The sequence below is a fragment of the Schistocerca nitens genome, chromosome 2 (assembly GCF_023898315.1).
Source record: "Schistocerca nitens isolate TAMUIC-IGC-003100 chromosome 2, iqSchNite1.1, whole genome shotgun sequence".
Classification (NCBI taxonomy): Eukaryota; Metazoa; Arthropoda; class Insecta; order Orthoptera; family Acrididae; genus Schistocerca; species Schistocerca nitens.
In genome coordinates this window covers 1179669086-1179689870 of record NC_064615.1, presented here as the reverse complement: position 1 = coordinate 1179689870, position 20785 = coordinate 1179669086, and the positions used below count along the sequence as shown (strand labels likewise).

Here is a 20785-nt window from a genome sequence, read left to right as displayed (position 1 = left end):
AACAGTCGGTTGGTTACCATTTCTCCCAATGATTTTGGAAATTGCGATGGAATGTTATCTATGTCCTACACTTTAATTGACCTCAAGTCTCCCAGAGCTGTGCTAAATTCCGACTATAATGCTGGATCCCCTATGTCCTCCTCATCGACTCCAGTTTCTTCTTCTGTCAATTCGCCAGCTATGTTCTCCTTCTCACAGTGGCTTTAAATGTATTCTTTCCACCTATCCTTTCTTTCTTCTGACCCTAAGAGTGGAATTCCCATTGCACTCTTGATGTTATCACCACTGCTTTTAATTTCACCGAAGGTTGTTTTGATTTTTCTATATCCTCAGACAATTGTTTCAATGATAATTAATTTTATGATTTTATCACATTTTTCCGGCAGCCGTTTTGCCTTGGATGTCCTGCACTTCCTGTTCATTTCATTCCTAAGTGATTTATATTGCTGTATTCCTGTCTTTCCCTGAACATTTTTATACTTCTTCCTTTCATCTATCAATTTAAGTATTTCTTCTGCTATCCAAGGATTCATAAGTGTGACCTTTCTTGTACCTATATATGACTGTCCAACATCTGTGATTGGCCTTTTTATAGATGTCCATTCCTCTTCAAATAAACTGCCTACTGTGATATTGCTTACTTCAGTATCCGCACCGTTAGTGAACTTCAAACGCATCTCATCATTCCTCGGTGCCTTAGTATTCCACTTTGTTCCACATTAATTCTGCCATACGATTCTCTTAAACTTCAGTCTACTCTTCAGCATTACTAAATTATGATCCGAGTCTGTATCTCTCCAGGGTACACCTTACAATCCAATATCTGAATTCAGAATCTCTATCTGACCGTAATGTAGTCTAGGTGTATTCTTCCTGATTCTCCGGGCCTTTCTCAAGGGTGCCTCCTCCTCTTATGATTCTTGAGTAGTGTATTCGCTGTTATCATACGAAATTTATTGCAGAACTCAATAAGGCGTTCTCCTCTCTCCTTCCTATGCCCTGGTCCATATTCTCTTGTAACCACATTCCAATCACCCATGACTATTAGGTTTTCATCAATCTTTATATAGTTAATCACCCCATTCAGTATCCATATACTTTCTCAATCTCTTCATCTTCTGCCTGTAATGTTGACATGTACTTCTGAACTATGGTTGTTGGCTTTGGTTTGCTGTCGATTCTGATCAGAACAGCCCTGTCACAACTGTTCAGTGACTCACTCTAGTGCTCCAGGTTTGCGGGGAACATTCAGAAATCAATGACCAAAAATCTTGTGGCAATATTCAATGTTCAAAACTCAGATCAGTCACTTTTCGATAAATAAAAAATGCCACATACTTTAAAACTTTCGTTGTTGTCTTTTCTTGAAAATAATGCACTCGTTTAAATCGAGATAACAGTAATAGGACACCCTTTCTGTCTAAAAAAATGACTTTGAATGAATACAGGCCATAATGTCTGCCAAAAATAGTTAAAATTTCTGCTAATGAGTATACACATCTGTACTAATTAAATCTCCTAACCAAAGCAAGCCACATCATTGCACATGCTCACAACAAGATTTGCTGTGCAAGGAGAAGTGCTATGGTCATAGGATATTTAGGTCACTTATGCAGTTTAACCTTATATTTTTGTGCATGAACCTTAATTAATTTCTCTCAGTAAAAGGATTACCACTAACACACTCCACATTATACAATATGGCAGTAGTAATCTATAGCTCCTTAACCAGAGCTTGGTGAATTGCAATAGTTCTGGTTGCTACTGCTGGTGCTGTTGTGGCTGTGATGGTATATAACTGAACCGCAGATCTAATAGATCTGGAAGAAGTCAACACCTGTGTCTCCTGGTCCAACATTTCCACTAGTCCCACATCAGGCATTCATTTCCCTGTCGGAAAAATAAAAACATATGTGTTTAACAAATAAGACCTTGGATGGGTGACCATCCAGGCTGCCATGCGCTGTTGCCATTTTTCGGGGTGCACTCAGCCTCGTGATGCCAATTGAGGAGCTACTCGACCGAATAGTAGCGGCTTCGGTCAAGAATACCATCATAACGACCGGGAGAGCGGTGTGCTGACCCCATGCCCCTCCTATCCGCATCCTCCTCTGAGGATGACACAGCGGTCGGGTGGTCCCGACGGGCCACTTGTGGCCTGTAGATGGAGTGTTTGTTTTTTAACAAATAAGATATTAATAACAACATTAATATTAAAGGATGGACAGTTACTGCTTCTGACCAGAAGGCAATGTCTTCTACTTGGATTCCATGATGATCCTTTCACAGCAAATGTCGAAAGACGGAAATGATGCAATTGTAATAATAAAAGAAATGTGGAGGGAGGGGGAACATGATTCCTATTGGCCCAGAGAAGTGGGACCTCATTATGTGGACCAGAGCTGGCACAGTGCTTGAGTGACTTCACCACATATTGAGAGAGGTGATGACCTCGTATGTCTGTTGCGGTTCATTAACCTTCATTTGCAATGCCCAATAGGCAGCAGCAGTGGGGGCAGCGACGGCACACAACAGGTTACGTGATGCAGTTCCCTGAGGTGTGGGAATCCCTCAGGGGAACAGGATGACCTTGAAGACAAAAGGTCCCAATTGCTTCACGTTACCGATTATGACCTTGAATCTGCGCTTGTACTCACGCTAGATATCAGTGACATTGAAATCTGATGTAGAACCTGGAGTGCATGTTAATGAAGTTTAAGTCTTGGGTAGAACCCGCACTGCTACGCTACTTCTGTGAAGTGAGTATCATGGTCTGGTGTGTGCTGCAGGTTCCTGCGTGATCTGGAGGCCGCCATGAGCACCATGGTGCTGGTGCAGCTCTCCACCACCATGGTCGGCCTCTGCATGACTCTCTACCAGCAGATACAGGTGAGCAGGCCTACTCCTTAAGTAAGTGCCTTCCTTCAAACAAACGTGAATGCAGTTTTCAAAATAATTTTATGTTTGCTAGACAAAATGTACAGAGAGATCGATCGTAGCGGGAACTGGCTAAGTCACATGACCAGATGTATATAGCCACTTTCCATCTGAGAGTAGTGTTAATCGTTACCTCGCAGTGTGAGAGTGGGAAGTGATACCGGAAAATATCTTCGCCGTCGTTAAATCTGTTGACAACTGTCAGGAGAAAAGACTGATAGCGCATGCACAGAAGACGAAGGAAGACGGAAACGTGATGTTATAGTTGAGAAACTGACAGGCGTACAAAGAAGGGTACGATGGCGAGTTATCAACCACAGAGAACAAGAGCCAGAGTCACCACAATAACGTTTTCGTTCTCGATATGGGCAAATGTGTTATTCGGTAACAATATCTGCAATTTTAATAACAAGACAAAGAAATAGCTTCTACGAAAAAATTTCAGAGCTGTTGGCGCAGAGTACTGGACTTCAAGGCCAGAAAAAAAAAATTGGATGTTGATATACCTATGGGGTATGGTATTAAAAGGTGCCAGAATAAACGAATCATCATCTGCAAACGAGAGGACATAATCGCAAAAGGGTCTGCTACATTACGTTACAATTTCACGAAAAAATGACGCATCAAAGTTAGAGCGCCCAGTGAGATGATTCGTAGACGTTACACTGTAAACAAATGTTGGCAAAGTAACAGTATGCGAGGGGTATTAGTGGGCAAAAGTGTCAGTTAACTTTTGATTATTATGTATGAATGTGTTTCAGGCTCACTTCTCGTATATGACTGCAAAAGCAAAACTTCAAAATATCATTCAGGGGCAGACAGGAAAACTTTCAAAAAGATATGTGGAAACCTAGATTATTCTGGGATTAACCTGTAGAAGTACACCCATTGTCGATAAAGCAACATATGAGAACACGCGAGAGAGTAAACTACCTTGCTCTAGTTCGCTAAAAACTGAAATAGTCCTGCCTGCCCAGAAGGCACACACATAATGAACTAGATTTAAGGAAAGCTGCACTTTTGGCTTTAACTAAAGAGCATCAAACTTCTGCTGTTTACTCCATTGAGAAAGATTGTAGTATTAACTCTGTTAATTACCCCTTCCTGCAACATCATCTAGAAAGTTGTTCTTGTACATCTAGAACAATGATGGTCCTAAGATGCTGTCTTGTACAAGTCCTGTATTAATGATTTTGGATGTGACAAGAAATTGTGCTTCATTAAGGACCTGAGTTCTTTCTGCACTCTTTTTTCTGTATTCCAGACACAGCTACGACGGTGAGCGACTATAATACCGGTTGTTCCTAATTCTGTCCTATCATTTGAGTAGGAATTAGGGGATCGCAATTAATCATCTCGCATTATAAGTTCAAAACTTAGGTGTAATAGTACAGGAACCAGAAGGCTTCAAGAGAAGGTTTCGTAGTCTCTTTGACTCCAACTTTTTCTACAAACTGGTATTCGGTAAGTATTCGCTAACAATGGTTTTTACTGAGTCTCTGCGTCTCTACTGTAGGTTCGTGGCTGAAGCTGTGGGTGCCTCTGAATATTTCTGCGCTCCTCCCCAGTGAAATAATGTGGTGTGACCTGCCATCTCCCTCACTCTTCCTCCCCCCTCCCCCCTCCCCCCTCCCCCCTCCCCCCTCCCCCCTCCCCCCTCCCCCTCCCCCCTCCCCCCTCCCCCCCAACCCCCTCCCCGACCACCTTGGTTCATGTTCTGGCGTTTGGGAACTTCACGAATGCATAACATCGAGCACCCAGGAGGATCTCATACGACTGTTTTGGATGCCACCTTGTTGCGACTGAGCTTTGTCGGGTAGCTGTGCACTGCTATTTCTCTTGATGGGAACAAATGGCTTCACATCATGAGCAAGAGGGGATATACATAGAGACTTACACGCAATCGCTTTGCCCCTATCACTTTCTTCAAAGCTAACATCCCTTCTTTGTTGGACAGGTTCAGCGTAGACATGTTTACCTCTCCAGTCCCAGATCTGGTCAGCCCAGTAAGCGTCGCAAGAAGAAGCATTCTGCACTTCAACGATGTCAGTGATGAAGACGATGCTGAAATCTTTGACTGTCTATTTGTCTAAACTGCTTTCTCTATGGGTAGAACCGTGTGTTAGGTCTGGTCACCTTATCAATCTACTTTAGCAATTGCGAGCCACAGTCTATATCTACATGAACATTTGTTGGTGTTAACGCGTGATTAGCACTGCAAGACCTGAGTCGAAACAAAGCCCTGGGAGTAGACAACATTCCTTTAGAACTACTGACAGCCTTGGGAGAGCCAGTCCTGACAAAACTCTACTATCTGGTGAGCAAGATGTATGAGACAGGCGAAACACCCTCAGACTTCAAGAAGAATATAATAATTCCAATCCCAAAGAAAGCAGGTGTTGACAGATGTGAAAATTACCGAACTACCAGTTTAATAAGTCACGGCTGCAAAATACTAATGCGAATTCTTTACAGACGAATGGAAAAACTGGTAGAAGCCGACCTTGGGGAAGATCAGTTTGGATTCCGTAGAAATATCGGAACACGTGAGGCAATACTGACCCTACGACTTATCTTAGAAGCTAGATTAAGGAAAGGCAAACCAACTTTTCTAGCATTTATAGACTTACAGAAAGCTTTTGACAATGTTGACTGGAATACTCTCTTTCAAATTCTGAAGGTATCAGGGGTAAAATACAGGGAGCGAAAGGCTATTTACAATTTGTACAGAAAGCAGATGGCAGTTATAAGAGTCGAGGGGTATGAAAGGGAAGCAGTGGTTGGGAAGGGAGTGAGACAGGGTTGTAGCCTCTCCCCAATGTTATTCAATCTATATGTTGAGCAAGCAGTAAAGGAAACAAAAGAAAAATTCGGAGTAGGTATTAAAATCCATGGAGAAGAAATAAAAACTTTGAGGTTAGCCGATGACATTGTAATTGTGTCAGAGACAGCAAAGGACTTGGAAGAGCAGTTGAACGGAATGGACAGTGTCTTGAAAGGAGGACATAAGATGAACATCAACAAAAGCAAAACGAGGATAATAAAGTGTAGTCGAATTAAGTCAGGTGATGCTGAGGGAATTAGATTAGGAAATGAGACACTTAAAGTAGTAAAGGAGTTTTGCTATTTGGGGAGCAAAATAACTGATGATGGTCGAAGTAGAGAGGGTATAAAATGTAGACTGGCAATGGCAACGAAAGCATTTCCGAAGACGAGAAATTTTTTAACATCGAGTATAGATTTAAGTGTCAGGAAGTCATTTCTGAAAGTATTTGTATGGAGTGTAGCCATGTATGGAAGTGAAACATGGACGATAAATATTTTGGACAAGAAGAGAATAGAATCTTTCGAAATGTGGTGCTACAGAAGAATGCTGAAGATTAGATGGGTAGATCACATAACTAATGAGGAAGTGTTGAATAGGATTGGGGAGAAGAGAAGTTTGTGGCACAACTTGAATAGAAGAAGGAATCAGTTGGTAGGACATGTTCTGAGGCATCAAGGGATCACCAGTTTAGTATTGGAGGGCAGTGTGGTGGGTAAAAATCGTAGAGGGAGACCAAGAGACGAATACACTAAGCAGATTCAGAAGGATGTAGGTTGCAGTAGGTACTGGGAGATGAAGAAACTTGCACAGGATAGAGTAGCATGGAGAGCTGCATCAAACCAGTCTCAGGACTGAAGACCACAACAACAACAACAACAACAACAACGCGTGATTGGCGGTGATCAGACGTTAGGAGATTCCAACCATGCTATATCTGAAAGTAGTTGGACTGCAACTGCAGAAAAGAGTTGTTCCGAACGCTGTCTGAGGTCTGTAGTAAAATTAAGTATATTTTTCCTTAAAACAAAGGCAATGAGTGTTTGACGAATACGATTTCTCTGACGAATACTCTTTATGATGATTCCATACCATATTTGTGTATCGTGTGTATGTTCGCTATGTTGAAAAAAGATTATTGTTTTCATTCTACCACACACACTGAAACACAATTCCTCTACCTAAACGTTTTACATAAATCTTATCTTGATAAAAAATATTTTGTTACCACTTCATGTAGACAACAACTCAGTTAGTAGCTAGTTTCACTTATCACAGTGATATTATAAATATATTTGTTCGCTTCCATCTGGCCAAATGAGTGGATGAATAGACACATGCGGGAAAATTAACATATTAACATGTACCCCCTGCCAGTTAGCTGCTTAGATTGTCGTCTGTTAGATCATATTCAAGTCAAACATTACAATGTGGAAGGTGTCAGTTGAACATACGTCAGTTGAACATACGTATTTATACGGCACTATGCTGGTCATATACAGATACGCTAATTGTAACTGTCCAAAATGTTCACTTGCAGTCCTCTGGTCCCTGCATTACTACACTTAAGTTTTGAGCGTATAGTGCGAGATGACTTAATGTCATCCCTTGATTTTCACTCAAATTATAATAGAGGCAAAGGAACAATCCGTACTACAGTCGCACATTGTCGTAGCTGTATTGGTAAAGAACCAGAGCTTCAAGCGCTAATAAAAAGTACTGAAGCTAAGTCGTTATAGGTACTGAAGGTGGCTAAATCCGAAGATAAGTTGAGGCGAAATGCTTATAAAGGACCCTATTGGTTTTCAGAAAATATATATAAAGTACAGTTGGTGGTGAAGTATTTGCTGCTGTTCCACGTGGTTTATATTGTAGTGGAATTCAATAGATTCTTCCTGTGAGTTAGTATGTGTGGAGGCTATACTTGACAGTCAGAATAAATTATCAATTGGTTCCTTTGACCGATTCCCCCCCTCCCTCCTCCTCGCCTTGCGTTGTTACAGATGCCAAACATTCAAAGAAAAATTGAGTCTCATTTCACCTATATGCTCCACTCACACAGTTGTAGTTCGTGGTACTTCAATCTACACTCGATATTTTGGCGAAAATACTTGTGGTAAGCATAAAACATGGTCCTAAACTGTACTAAATGCTATCTCTGAAAGTTATTTTCAGTAATTAGTTCAGGAGCTAAGAACATACTTGACCTCTTTACTGTAAACAGTCCTGAGCAAATAGGGAGCGTAATAACGGATACAGGGCTTAGTGACAACAAGGTCGTTGTAGGGAGACTGAATACCCTAACATCCACAGCCACCAAAAATAAACGCAAAATAGATTTATTACAAAAATCGGATAAAAAATCGCTTGACTTGACTTCTTCTCCACGCCTTTCAAGACATTTAAGCGTATCTCAGATGTAGCTTAAATTCAAAGAAATAGTATCGACGGCTTATTGACAGATTTATACCGAATAAATGACTAAGAGACGGAACTGATTTCCCATGGTACACAAAACAGGACGGAACACTGTTACAGAAAAAAACGAAAAAAAAATGCCAACTTTAAAAGAACGTAAAATCTGCAGGATTGACGATGTGTTACTGAAGCTAGAAAATTAGCGCGAACTTCAGTGCGAATTGCTTTTAATAGTTTCCACAACGAAACTCTCAAAATCCAAAGAAGTTGTGGCGCTACGTAAAGTACACCAGTAGCAAACTACAAACAAAACTTTCACTGTCCGATAGCACTGGTAATGGTAGCGATGACTGCGCTGCTACAATTACTAAGCACGGTTTTCCGAAGTTTCTTCATCAATGGGGCGAAGTAATTATTCCAAAATTCGAATCTACGAACATGAGCAACATATAAGTAGATGTACTCGGTGCAGCGAAGAAACTTAAATCACTTAATAATGGCTACTCTTCCGCTTCTTATTATGCACTAATAATGTTGCTCTTAGAATATCCTGATACAATAGCTCCATACTTAACTGTTATATACAACCACTCGCTCAACAAAAGAAACATACCTACATTATATACTGGGAAGTTGCACGGGATTCTGCAATACTGAAGAAAGGAAATAAGAGTTATCCGCTGAACTGAAGACCCATATCACTGACGTCGATATGGAGTAGGGTGTTCGAACATTATGAACTACCTCGAAGACAATGACCCATTGACACATAGTCAGCTCGAATTCAGAAAATATCGTTCTTGTGAAACACAGCTGGTTCTTTATTCACACGAATAATTGAGTGCTATCGACAAGAGATCTCAGGTTGGTTCCATATTTCTAGATTTCCGAAAGGCTTTCGACACTGCTCCTCACAAGCAGGCCCTTATAAGAGTGCTCAACGAGTAAAACAGAAGTGATATTCGAGGATCCAGCTGCTGTTCTTAACCAATGTAAAAGATTTGGAAGACGATCTCAGCAGGGCATCTAGATTGTCTACGAATTATGCTCTCGTTTACTGTCTAGTAAAGTCATAAGAATATCAAAACCAATTGCGGTGTAATTTCGACAAAATATCTGTATGACGCGAAAAGTGGAAATTGATCCTAATTAATGGAAAGTGTGAGGTCATCGACCTGAGTACTAAAAGGAATCCATTAAATTTTGGTTACGCTATAAATCAAACAGTTCTAAAGGCTGCCTGTACAGCTAAATATCTAGCGATTGTAACTACGAACAGCTTAATCTGAAACGATCACGTGGAAGCTATTGTGCTGAAGGTGAACCGAAGCCTGCGTTTTATTGGCAGAAGATGCGACAGGTCTGCTAAAGAAACTGCCTACACTGCACTTGTCTGTTCTCTTCTGGAGTACTGCTGCGTGGTATTGAAGACCAAGAACGAAGCGTGGATTAAGTAGGGTGTAAGACTTTCTTTTATTTCCGTCATTGCTTCTCCGATGTATAGAGAATTAATTTCAAGAGTGGAATTAAAATTCAAGATGAAAGCATATCAATGATAAGAGTTGCTGTCGACATTGCTATCCTAATTGAAAGTGAAGAAGAATTATAGGATCTGCTGAAAGGACTGAACAGTCCATTGAGTACAGAATATGGATTGAGAGTAAACTGAAGAAAGACGAAAGTAATGAGAAGTAGCAGAAATGAAAGCAGCGAGAAACTTGGCATTTTAAGCGGTGATCACGAAGTAGATAAAGTTAAGAAATTCTGCTACTAAGGCAGCAAAATAACCCATGGGGCACGGGGCAAGGAGTACATCAAAAGCAGACTGGCGAAAAGGGCATTCCTGGCCAAGAGAAGTCTACTAGTATCAAACATAGGCCTTATTTGAGCAAGAAATTTCTGCGAATCTACGTTTGGATCACAGCATTGTATGGTAGTGAAACATGGACTGTGGGAAAACCGGAACAGAAGAGAATCGGAGCATATCAGATGTGGTGCTACAGACGATTGTTGAAAATTAGGTGGACTGGTACGATGAGTAATGAGGAGGTTCTGCGCAGAATCGGGGAAGAAAGGAATATGTCGAAAACACTGAGAAAGGGCAGGGACAGGATTATAGGACATTTGTTAACACATCAGGGAATGACGTCGATGGTACTAGAGGAAGTTGTAGAGGGTAAAAACTGTTGATTAAAACAGTGACAGCAAATTACAAGATTGATGAAAGAAAAGGACTGACGAAAAGTTCAGGGAAGGGCAGCCCATATTGTATTACTGCGAAATACGGGACAGACGTAGATATGACACGTGCGTTTGGGTTGGAATCATTACAACAAATGCGTTTATCGTTGCGGATAGACATCCTCGCGAAGTTTCAGTCACCGCCTTCTACCTTCGAACGCGAAAGTATTTTTTTGACGCCCACCTAGATATGGAGAAATAATCATCGTCATAAAACAAGAAAAATCAGAGTCCGTACGGAGAGATTTAAATGTTCGTTTTCCTCCTGCGCTGTTCGGAAGCGTAACGTTAAAGAAATAGTGTACAGGTGTTTTGATGATCGCTCTGCCAGGCACTTAAGTGTAAATTGCAGGGTTTTTATGTAAACGTTGATGTAGGAGTCGATGATCTAAGAGAGCAAATTGATCTAGCTGGGGATACTATTCGATAAGAAACAACATTTCCGCCCAGTTCTAAATCGTTGTCGAACGTGCTGTGCGGTACAAAGTCGTAATTTTGAGCATGGCTACCTTGGGAGTTACGGCTTAATGCCTACGACACCATTTTCTTCGCTGTGTATTTTAAAGAAGGAGATATTAAATTTCAAAGAGTGTATATGTATATTATTTTGAAACACCCTGTGTTTAGTTCAAAAGAGCATAAATTCTCCAATTTTCAGGGCAATTACCTACACGTATTGGTGCTACAAGTGGTTTACTTTGACAACACATATACATGGACAAAGTGACATTAATAGATTTCGGGACCAGAGTAGGAAATGCTTGTCAATTTCGTGCTGGATATGCAGAGAGTAGATAAAAAGCTCTCAAAATGTTTTGGAGCAATAAATTGTATGTTCACGTACAAATCTGAGAGATAAACTGTAAAAATTGTAATTTAGGTGTAGAAAGGAATTGCTCTTTAAATTAAAATATTGCAATCTTGTGGTGATCTGATAATTTCCTGCTTGTCACCGGTGTGGTTCTTGACAGTAGGTATATAACCTGAAATGGGTAAATCATCCTTAATCAGTTACAGATCGGTGAAAATATTGTCAGTACAACGCGGTGCACGATAGAGACGGCACCAATTTGCAGTTCCGTACTGTGACCGCAGATTTCTGTGCTGAAGTCACTGAGCGCGAGTCACACCTCAGTGAAGTTGGTACTCCCGAGCGACCAGCTGCTTGCCACGTAGCTCAGCAACTACGAAATCAGTCAACCATCAGCAAATGCATACTAAGGAAGAAGTGCGAGATGGTGAAAGGAGTAAAAGGTGGACTATACACATCTCAACTTGTCCTTCATGCATCCACAGAGCACTAGAGACCAACCTGGCACAAAGCTAACAATAAGCCAGTTGTATCGCTGCCTCATTGCAGTGCTGCCCTCCGTTGGGATAGTAGTATGTCCCTCATCTTGCTAGAAGGTGTATCAAGCAAATGTCTCTGATATGTGTGTGTGTGTGTGTGCAGATTAAGGACGCGCTCACGGCCCTGCAGTACGCCCTGATCCTGCCCTTCTACAGCGCCGAGATTTACTTCTACTGCTGGACGGCTGACGTCATCACACAGCAGGTAGGGCTGCACTACTTTACAAACAAATTGTGACTGTTGTTTCCGTAGCTAAATGCCCATAACGGCTCTTCGATGTAATTGTAGTCAAAGCAATGAGGGCACGAGTGTGCCAGTTATCTGCACACACTGTAACCATTATTCTCCGTCCTGGTGTTCAGTTTCTGATAGGAGGTGTGGGGACTGCCCAGGCGGGTTGCTGTGTCGAACCAGTGGTCAATAGTCCATCAAACGGATTAGACCGTGGTTGAGCTCACGTCACCAGGGCTCCCAGTGTTACCGTCAACGAAATGGCGAAGTAATCCGAAGCCAGCTGCAGAATTGTCAGGCTTGATTGTTCTGACAGTACTATTCACAGCCTTTGCTAAAATATAATAATGCAGTTCAATATGTGTTAAGAGATATATGGTGCAGTAAACGCACACTCTGATAGCTAGTGGATGTGACGTCAGGCAAAGGGTGCAGGAAGTGAAGAAGTTCCGAGAGCAGAGGATGACTAACTTCAGAAATATAGCTTTGAAGATATTTACCTGGGTCGCCGTTAAATCAGATAAATGTGATATTTCCAGTTGTCTCTGAAGAGAATATAGCTCAAAAACTGCAGTTTCACTGCGATGAGCTGTTTACATTAGTAGGACTGCGACAGAAATAGCTCCACTAATTCCTGTTTAATCTTCTTTACTTGGGACCTGTGAAAGCCTGTGGCGCACAGCCCATGAGTGGGCTGCTGGGCTGGTGGGCTGGTGGGCTACTGGGCTGGCTGCTGGCTGCGCGCAGAATGCCGCCTCTCCGCCGCGGCACTAGGAGGGTGACCACCCCCTAACAAAAGTACCCAGCACTCATTTGGTAGCAGGCTGAGTAAATTCCAGGCCGTCCTGGACGCAATGGAGCGGGAGAAATGCTCGCCTCCTCTCCAGGACTGAATCCAGGACCTCCAGTGCCGCAGGCTAGTGCAGTATCACAGCCACCACTTAAGGTTGAAAGGGTACAGTACCGCCCAACATTGAGAATAGGTACGAAATTCTTGTCAGAACAACACATTTTTTTTGTAAAAGTAACTCAATAATTTCAATTAATACAGCGAAGCCGGATACCAGTGTGGGAAAGAATGGCAATTTATTTATTTAATTGATCACATGTGCACTTCCTCAACATAAATCCCTACATCCAGTTTGGTGAGATCTGTGTGGTGTAAATGAATGAATGTATGGTCGTCTGCTAACCACAGATAGTGAATCGGAATGAGCATCTTTGAGTCGATCCTTTGGTGAGACCAAAGAGATGGAAGTTACCAGAGCTTTTGAGCGTCTGAAATGCGGCCGACCAATAAGGTAGCAAGGTGCTTCTCCCACTTCGAGAGAGGTGCGAGAGAACGAAAAGACGGCCATGTTTCAGACTCGGCACTCTGGCGCTGAACCTTCTGCTGTGAAGACCTGTTTTTTGTTGTGCTCCGTAATGAAAGCGTGGAGGCATGGTATGGATGTGGAATACTTAAGAGTAGTTAGAACTAATCATTTCTCTTTCCTAGGATCTTTTGTGGGGAAAATTACAAAGTGAGGCAGGTAATTTTAAAGGGATTATAGTAAACCAACGGTCACAAAGGGACCACGTGTAGTTATAAGTTGAGATACTAGCGTGGGTACAATAAGCTGAAATATTTAAGAATTAATATCGTGTGTACCATAAGCTGAAATATTTGAGAATTAATAGCGTGTGTACAATAAGCTGATATATTTAAGAATTGCGTGTGTATCATAAATTGAAGTATTTAAGAAATATCATTCCGTGTGACGCTGAATTTAAACTCTGAGAGAAAATCAAGGTGAGTCGGCCGTTTTTCCAGCAACGCCACTTGGCTTGCATTGCACAGGAAGACGAGCGTTTATCTCCAGAGTTCACAGTAGGAAACTGGAATTACAAATTGGGGCAGTGTCGAGTGAAACTGAGTTAAATATTGATTGAAGTGGGAAAGCGGAAAATGATGAAGTTGTAACGGTTCTTGTGTATTATTTCAGATTGTTGTATTGGGTATGTCTTGTAATTTGAATATGTGTGTTTTGCATGGGAGTAGCAAGGTAGTTTCGGAAGATTTTGTGGGTATGCCTGTTCCTTCTGCATCGCTCGATCTGGAGGAATGTTTCTGGAGAATGATTGTGAGAGGCGAAGTGTGAGGTATAATAAAAGATCCACCATCCGATCCAGGGAGTGCACAGTTGTGGTAGATAGATTACGAGACCGTAGTATGGAAATTCTCTTATGATATTGTCGTAGGTTGTAGAATTTGTGTGCTAATGAATAAATCAAATAGTGAAAAGAAAGAGATTAGTGGCCTATTTCATTAAATTGTATGTTATCATAATGTCCCGAATTTGTATAAAAGCCGTTAAATCAAAGACAAAAAGTAAGTGTGGTATTGCCAGTGCGTAGTGTGCAGACAGAGTTCTATAGTCAGATGAAATGTTTCCGTTGCGTATTATTCATGCAGGAGGATAATTTGTAACAAAATCGTAAGATACGAGAATTCATGTTGCTAATCCACTCGCTTGGCAAACCACCCATCTTGCAGGCCTGACTGCTTGATGCCACAGTATGAGAAAGGCAAGTGGGTGCCTCTCATAATTTCGACCCTGCCAGGATCATTTAATTGTTAGGATAATTGTTGCCAGGATTATTTATTGGTTAGGATATTTTGTTGCCAAGATTCCGTTTTTGTCACGATAATTTTGTTGCCAGGATCATTTTTGTTAGGATATTTTGTTGTTAGGGTTTGCTGTTAAATTTTTTTTATTTTTTGATGGAATATATTGTGATAGCGCTAAGAAGTAAATTTTTTTCCGTTTGCAATTTCTTTCTGGATTGGTGAGGATCTGTTATTTTATTTTATGTAATTAATTGCAGTATAGCACAAGGCTAGAAGATCGTTTTATAATTTTTTTGTGTAATGTCCGTAGTAACTAGGTCGCAGGCTAAAAGTATAGTCACCATGGAGAATAACGATTCTGGCGTGAATGTAGCAGTGCAGCGGGAAGTAGGTGTTGACCGTGAGTTAATGAGAGGGGACGGCAGGCACTCCGAAGAGGCTGTATTGTTCAGTGGACCGCTGCAAGGGGAGCCTTTGTGCAGGGGGCTTTGTTCACTATCGGGGGCCTTTCCGAACGACGCGGGCGAGCAGGGACTCGGTCAGGTAGAGAGTGAAAGTGCAGCTACCCTTAGCGAAGCAACGGTTTCTCAGGCGAACGAGGTGAGCGCGTCGAAAGTAGGAAATAACGATGGGCTACTGCAGTTTTTACAGAGGATGGATGAAAGATTAGAAGCGATGAATAGGGAGACTAAGAAAGGATTGGAAGCAAATAACGAGAGATTAGAAGCGATGAATAGGGAGACTAAGAAAGGATTGGAAGCAAATAACGAAAGATTAGAAGCAATCAATAGAGATAATAAGGAGAGAGATAGGGAGACTAAGGAGAGATTGGAAACAATGGATAGGGGAAATAAATAGGCAATGAGGAAGCTACACACAGTTATCGATGAGCGTCTGCCCGTAGTTAATAATCGGTTAGATGAGGGGGAGAAGGATCTGGGTGCGTTGAAGGAAGTATGTGACGCAGTGAAAGAAAAAGATAATAATTTAGAGGTACAAGTATTTGCAATAGAGAGTGATGCTACTGAACGTAGGGACGTTTTGCCGGATGAGCGAATCGAAGAGGTAGTGGTCAGAATGAATATGATTAGTGCAGATGCAGAAAAGATCAGTACAAGAGGCGAGACAGGTTCTGACAGTACGCAGCGAGAGGTTTGTGCCGGTCAGGAGGAGATACAGCCACCATTACAGTTTAAAGAGGCACAATTAGAAATAAGTAGGAAACATAGTGAGCTAGCACAGTTGCAATTAGCGTGCAGTAGCGAAGGTGACGCACCACCAGGTAGATTGCCGAGGGAGAGTGAGATAAACTCAGAAAGCGAAAATAGGCAGAAGGAGAAAGGCGAATTCACAGAGTCAGAAGAACGGTTTTGTCGGATAAAACAGGTGGCAGACTCAACTGGGTATAGTCCAAGGCTGTCTCAATTTCAAGATTCGTTACCTTCATCGAGGGGATTGCTCCGCAAAACGAAGTTTGTGTATAACTATTTGAGAGACGAGGCTAGAGCGAAAATGCAGGAAGACCTTAAAGACGGTAGTAGCCATTTAAATGAATTCTGGTCGCAAAGTAAGCAGGACCAGGTTACGCAAAGCATATTGATAATGCCAAATCGTAACGAATGTGGTATAAGGGATTCAGTGTCGTGTTGTCAGAAAATGCTGAGACGAAACAGGTATTTGGATGTGACATACGAACCAGCGGAGTTCATTAGAATCCATATAACGAAGTTGCCAGTGAAATTGCGCAGAGGTATAGCGATAGCAGGCAGAGGCGTAGACGATTCCGCGTCATTTCAACACTTGGGTAATGAGAGCGATATCGTGAACGGAGACAGGTCAGATAGTGTCGAGGGCGGAAAGTATCAGAATGACAGGAGAGCATGGAATACAGGCATTTCATTCTTGTCGTAATGGATTGAAGAATAGGAGAAACTAATCCAACATATCAGCCCTTAATATCTTGCTCTTAAAACACATGCAGCTGGCACTGAAAATTGTCTATGTAGCAGACAAACTCAACTAATATGTAGGGAATGCAAATACCATACTTCTGATCAGAGAATAAAACGGCAGTAATGGAATCTGTTAGGCTGGTATCTCAGTAAAATTTGCAAATTTTTTATTTCAAACGGTAAAGTAAAAGAGCGGTTTCTTCAAAGAATCCAGTTGCTAAAATGTTATGTAATAATGCCAATGAGTCCAGTTTAATTAGGGTGATTTGATTATTGTAGATACTAAACACGTAATGTAAGAGGTAAACATTGTGATCGAAGTTTTTAGATGCCATCTGATCTATATTATGTCATTGTCGTGGTGACAGTTATAATGAAGTGCTGTGTATGGTTGTTCGGAATCTGGTGTTAGTGAGAGAGGCCACTTGCACCTAAGTTTCCAACACTTGGGTTGCCCAATTCTCCCAGCTTGTATATTCTCTGCACACATTTAATTTTCGTGTAAGCACATATTCCTAACTAGGAAATTTTTTACTGTGTATAGTGGACCATTCAGAGTGAGGCGGATTGTACATGAAAATGCTGTACTGATTGAGACGATCAAAGGAAAACAATCTCGTGGGCTTCATCACATTTCTAACATCAAATTATGGAAAAGTTAAGGATAGATCTAAGGTAGGAAATTTATGGTAGATAGTCAGTGTATTTATTTGTGGTGTGTAACGTTGTGCAGGGTCAAATCGAACGTAAGAATTTTCAGGCGGGATGTCAGGAAGTATGACGGAATAGACTGGTCAAATGAGTCATGAACAGGAGTCGACAGAGTGGTGTATGTACGTGTTTTTTGTCGTATGAATAAGGATCAAGCAGAAACGACGTGATGATTAATGAGTGAATAAAGATGGTAGATAGAGAAGCGACGTGATAAATAGTAGTGGATAAAGGTGAATTTTTGAGGAGAGAATCGACGTGAAGCAGTGGGAATGATAAAGGGAGATTCGACGTGATGAAACAGCGGTAAAATAAAGGTGAGTAGAATTGAATAATGTGGAGATGTCTTAGATGTATGTTACAGAGAGGCCTGTGTATGCTGCAATAGAGATTGATGCCAATGGCGAAGGAAGACCAGGAAATGATGGAGTAATGGACGGACGGAGAGCCGAAATACGAATGAAGAGATGAGGACAACTGCACAATATGAAAGGACGTAAAGGGAGTATGAGACCCAGAAGGTGAACGTTGTGGAATACTGACGTAAGATGTAATGTAGGTGTAGATCTAATTCTTAGCATAACAATTGCGATTTGAGAAAAATAATATTTTTTGTTGTTGTTGAAGCCTCGTACCAGAATAACTAATCAAAACGGTACCAAGAATGTGTACAGCTATTTTTTTTGCAGGATGAATAATTTGTGTATTTTTTGTTCTTAGATGAAATGTCGCAATTCTAGGTTGATATTAGCATAAAGTGAATGCAGAGGTAAGCCGATGGAGAGAGGTGCCAGAGTGAAAGGACGAATTCGGAGACTGGAAAGCTATCTCCGAAACAGCTTCATGTGTTATGTGGTTGAGTATAAGGGAGCAAAGGTATGGTATGTTGTAGTGAGTGTGGTGGTGTTAAGGTTAACTGACTTCTAAACCTATTCTGTTAGTGTGTTAATGGAATGAATGAGAGGGAAAATGTGATGTCTGGTGAGTGAGAGTCGTAGAGTAGTGTGATCAATGCGCACACTCATGAAAAGGGGATGCTACCGATCCATAACTAAAAGATTATTGTGTTTTATTGTTTGTTGGGATGAACCTTGATGTGAGGTCAGGATCTGTCATACGTGTCCTAGAAACGTTGTTATATATAATGAAATGTAAAGTATGTGAAGAGATACGAATTTTCAGTCTGTCACAAGCACAGAGGTGCATTATATGTTGTAGATTTAAAGTCACCAGTTTCTAAAATGTTTATTGTGTTAGGATGTTAAAGTAGTTTACTATTTAATAACATGTGGTAGGTAATTGAGAGTTGTGTAGATTATTTTCTCATTTTTTTGTTAGAACACTTTCAAGGGATTTTAATTTCAGTGTGTCATAAGCACAAAAGGTTCATTGTATATTGTAGCGTGAGAATCAACAGTTTCTAATATTTTTCACTGTGATAGGATGTTAGAGTAGCCTACTCTTTGATATTGTAATTATGAGCGGTATAGATTGCTTATTATTCCTTTTGTTTTATTTTACACTTTCATGTTTTGTATGAGGGACGACAGGTACAAAGAATAGCACGAGTGTGGGCTATCTATAGAAAAAGGATAGATAAATGTATGTTGTCTGTGTAGAAAACTAGGGTGTATAATTTTATGTTCTTTTTAGAACAAAGATTCTTTTGTTACCAATGTAGCTAATAGATAATACATGTAATCAATGAGTATTTAAATGCTGTATATCCTTTTGTCTGTAATGTTGCGAGATGCACGGAAGATCTGGCTAATTGGGTGTCGTAACGCCCATACCGCTAACGGGCCGAGCTGACGTCACCATGGCGACAGGCGACACAGCCGCGGCACTCCCCACTCCATTGTCGGACGAGGTGCGCTCCACGCGCCCGCTACAGCAGGTCAACGGCCTGGGGCGACACGCACGCATCACTGGCCATTCATGAGTTCCGCCACCCTTACGACTGGGGAAGGTATCCCGCGGAGGCAACAGCGGGTGGTTTCTTCTGCTCAACGGCGCGCGCAGCGACGCTACTGCTGAATGGACGGGGCGCGACAGAGCCCGGCGAGCATTTTTTTACCTGCAGCTATTAACTTGTACTGGACTGTGGAGCCGTGAAACAAGATGACTGCGACTTTCCATAATGTGGAAAGTGAAGGCCTGGTGTTTCCACGTTGTGAGTGGTGGAAAAGATTTTGTCTGTAGCAGACAGGACGATTGTTTTGTTTTGTCTTGACCACTGAATGGTGGGATCGATAAACTTTTGACAATGACTTGTTAAGTGTGCTTTGTGAATTGCATGTGGGACACTTGGTATACTTAGAGGACAGTTGTCGTTTGGTGAACAATTATTGTATGAAGGCAAGAAACTAGAGTGGGACATTGACAGTTGCGTCTGTAGTAGGAGACATTTCTTGAATTGGCGCGGGAATAAGTGCTGTTTGTTGAAACTCACGACTTTTAATTACACCATGAACTGAAAGGACAGAACCGTGGGTAATAGTAGTTGTAGGGCCATTTTTTTGGACGAACAGTTTCGTGTGGATGGTACTCTGAGAGTGACTATGACATTTGTGTTTAATGAGAGATACAGTTTACTGTTCAGTGCGTGTTCAAAATGCCGAATTGAGTGACTCAAAGACTTTCGTCCGGGTAACCATGGGAGAGCTTTGACACCGAGACAGTGGTTCTAGGAAAACTATCAGCAACTTTTTGACCCCAAGAAAATCACAGAATGAAATGTTTCCGTGTGACTCGCAAGATAGGGAATAATGTATTTGTAATTGTGTAAATGTTTTTTTTATATGTTTCATTCCTGAAGGGACAGCAAGCGTAATTGTATTTTATTAATAATTGTGTTTAGAATAGTTAGTGTTTGTTTTTTGGTTTGTTCTGGGTTATCAAGTTCACGTAGCATGTGTATTAGAATATTTGGTACAATGATGCTTTAACTATTAGCCAGTGGCGTAATACTAACGTAGCGGCCCTTGTAGCATTTATCAGTAAGGTTGTCACAGGGGAGAAGAATTTGCATTGCACAACAAATATCGGAATTAACTGATGTATTTTGATGTCGTGCATAGTAATAATCTTGTTGGTGTTTTGACTGAAGCCACTTATTTCCATTATCACAGTGGTGATATTTCACATTAAAGTGTAACGAAGGCTAGTCGAAATGCAAGTTCTTGTCGTCTATATGTGTGACAACAGAGAAATGAACAGTAGAGTAAGATAAGAGAGCTACTGGTGGATTCAAGCACTTATTGTTAAACTATTTACTGCGTGTATTGATCAAAGTTGATGGACTGACTGGCTCAGCAGCAGGTATTTGTACTGATGGACAAGGATAAACTCACTGTCGAGTAGTTGTGGCAATTGCTTAGGTGAGGATAGTTAATGAGGTATGACATGATGTCTTAGACGAACTATATTACGTAACCAGTATGTAACTTGTGGTATATTTCATTGTTTTCCTTCTCAGTTATTTCGCTGTAGGTTTGAGGTATATTTTA

At 41.2% G+C, this 20785-nt stretch overlaps 1 protein-coding gene across 1 annotated transcript in view; it reads left to right on the top strand.

Annotated features, from left to right (window-relative positions):
- The window catches only part of LOC126235645 (odorant receptor Or2-like), a 142687-nt gene that overhangs the window by 58712 nt on the left and 63190 nt on the right, over positions 1-20785 (top strand). The window contains exons 3-4 of the mRNA XM_049944359.1: positions 2790-2889; positions 11874-11975. Of these exons, the coding sequence (XP_049800316.1) occupies positions 2790-2889; positions 11874-11975 (202 nt within the window). The remainder of the gene's footprint in view (positions 1-2789; positions 2890-11873; positions 11976-20785) is intronic.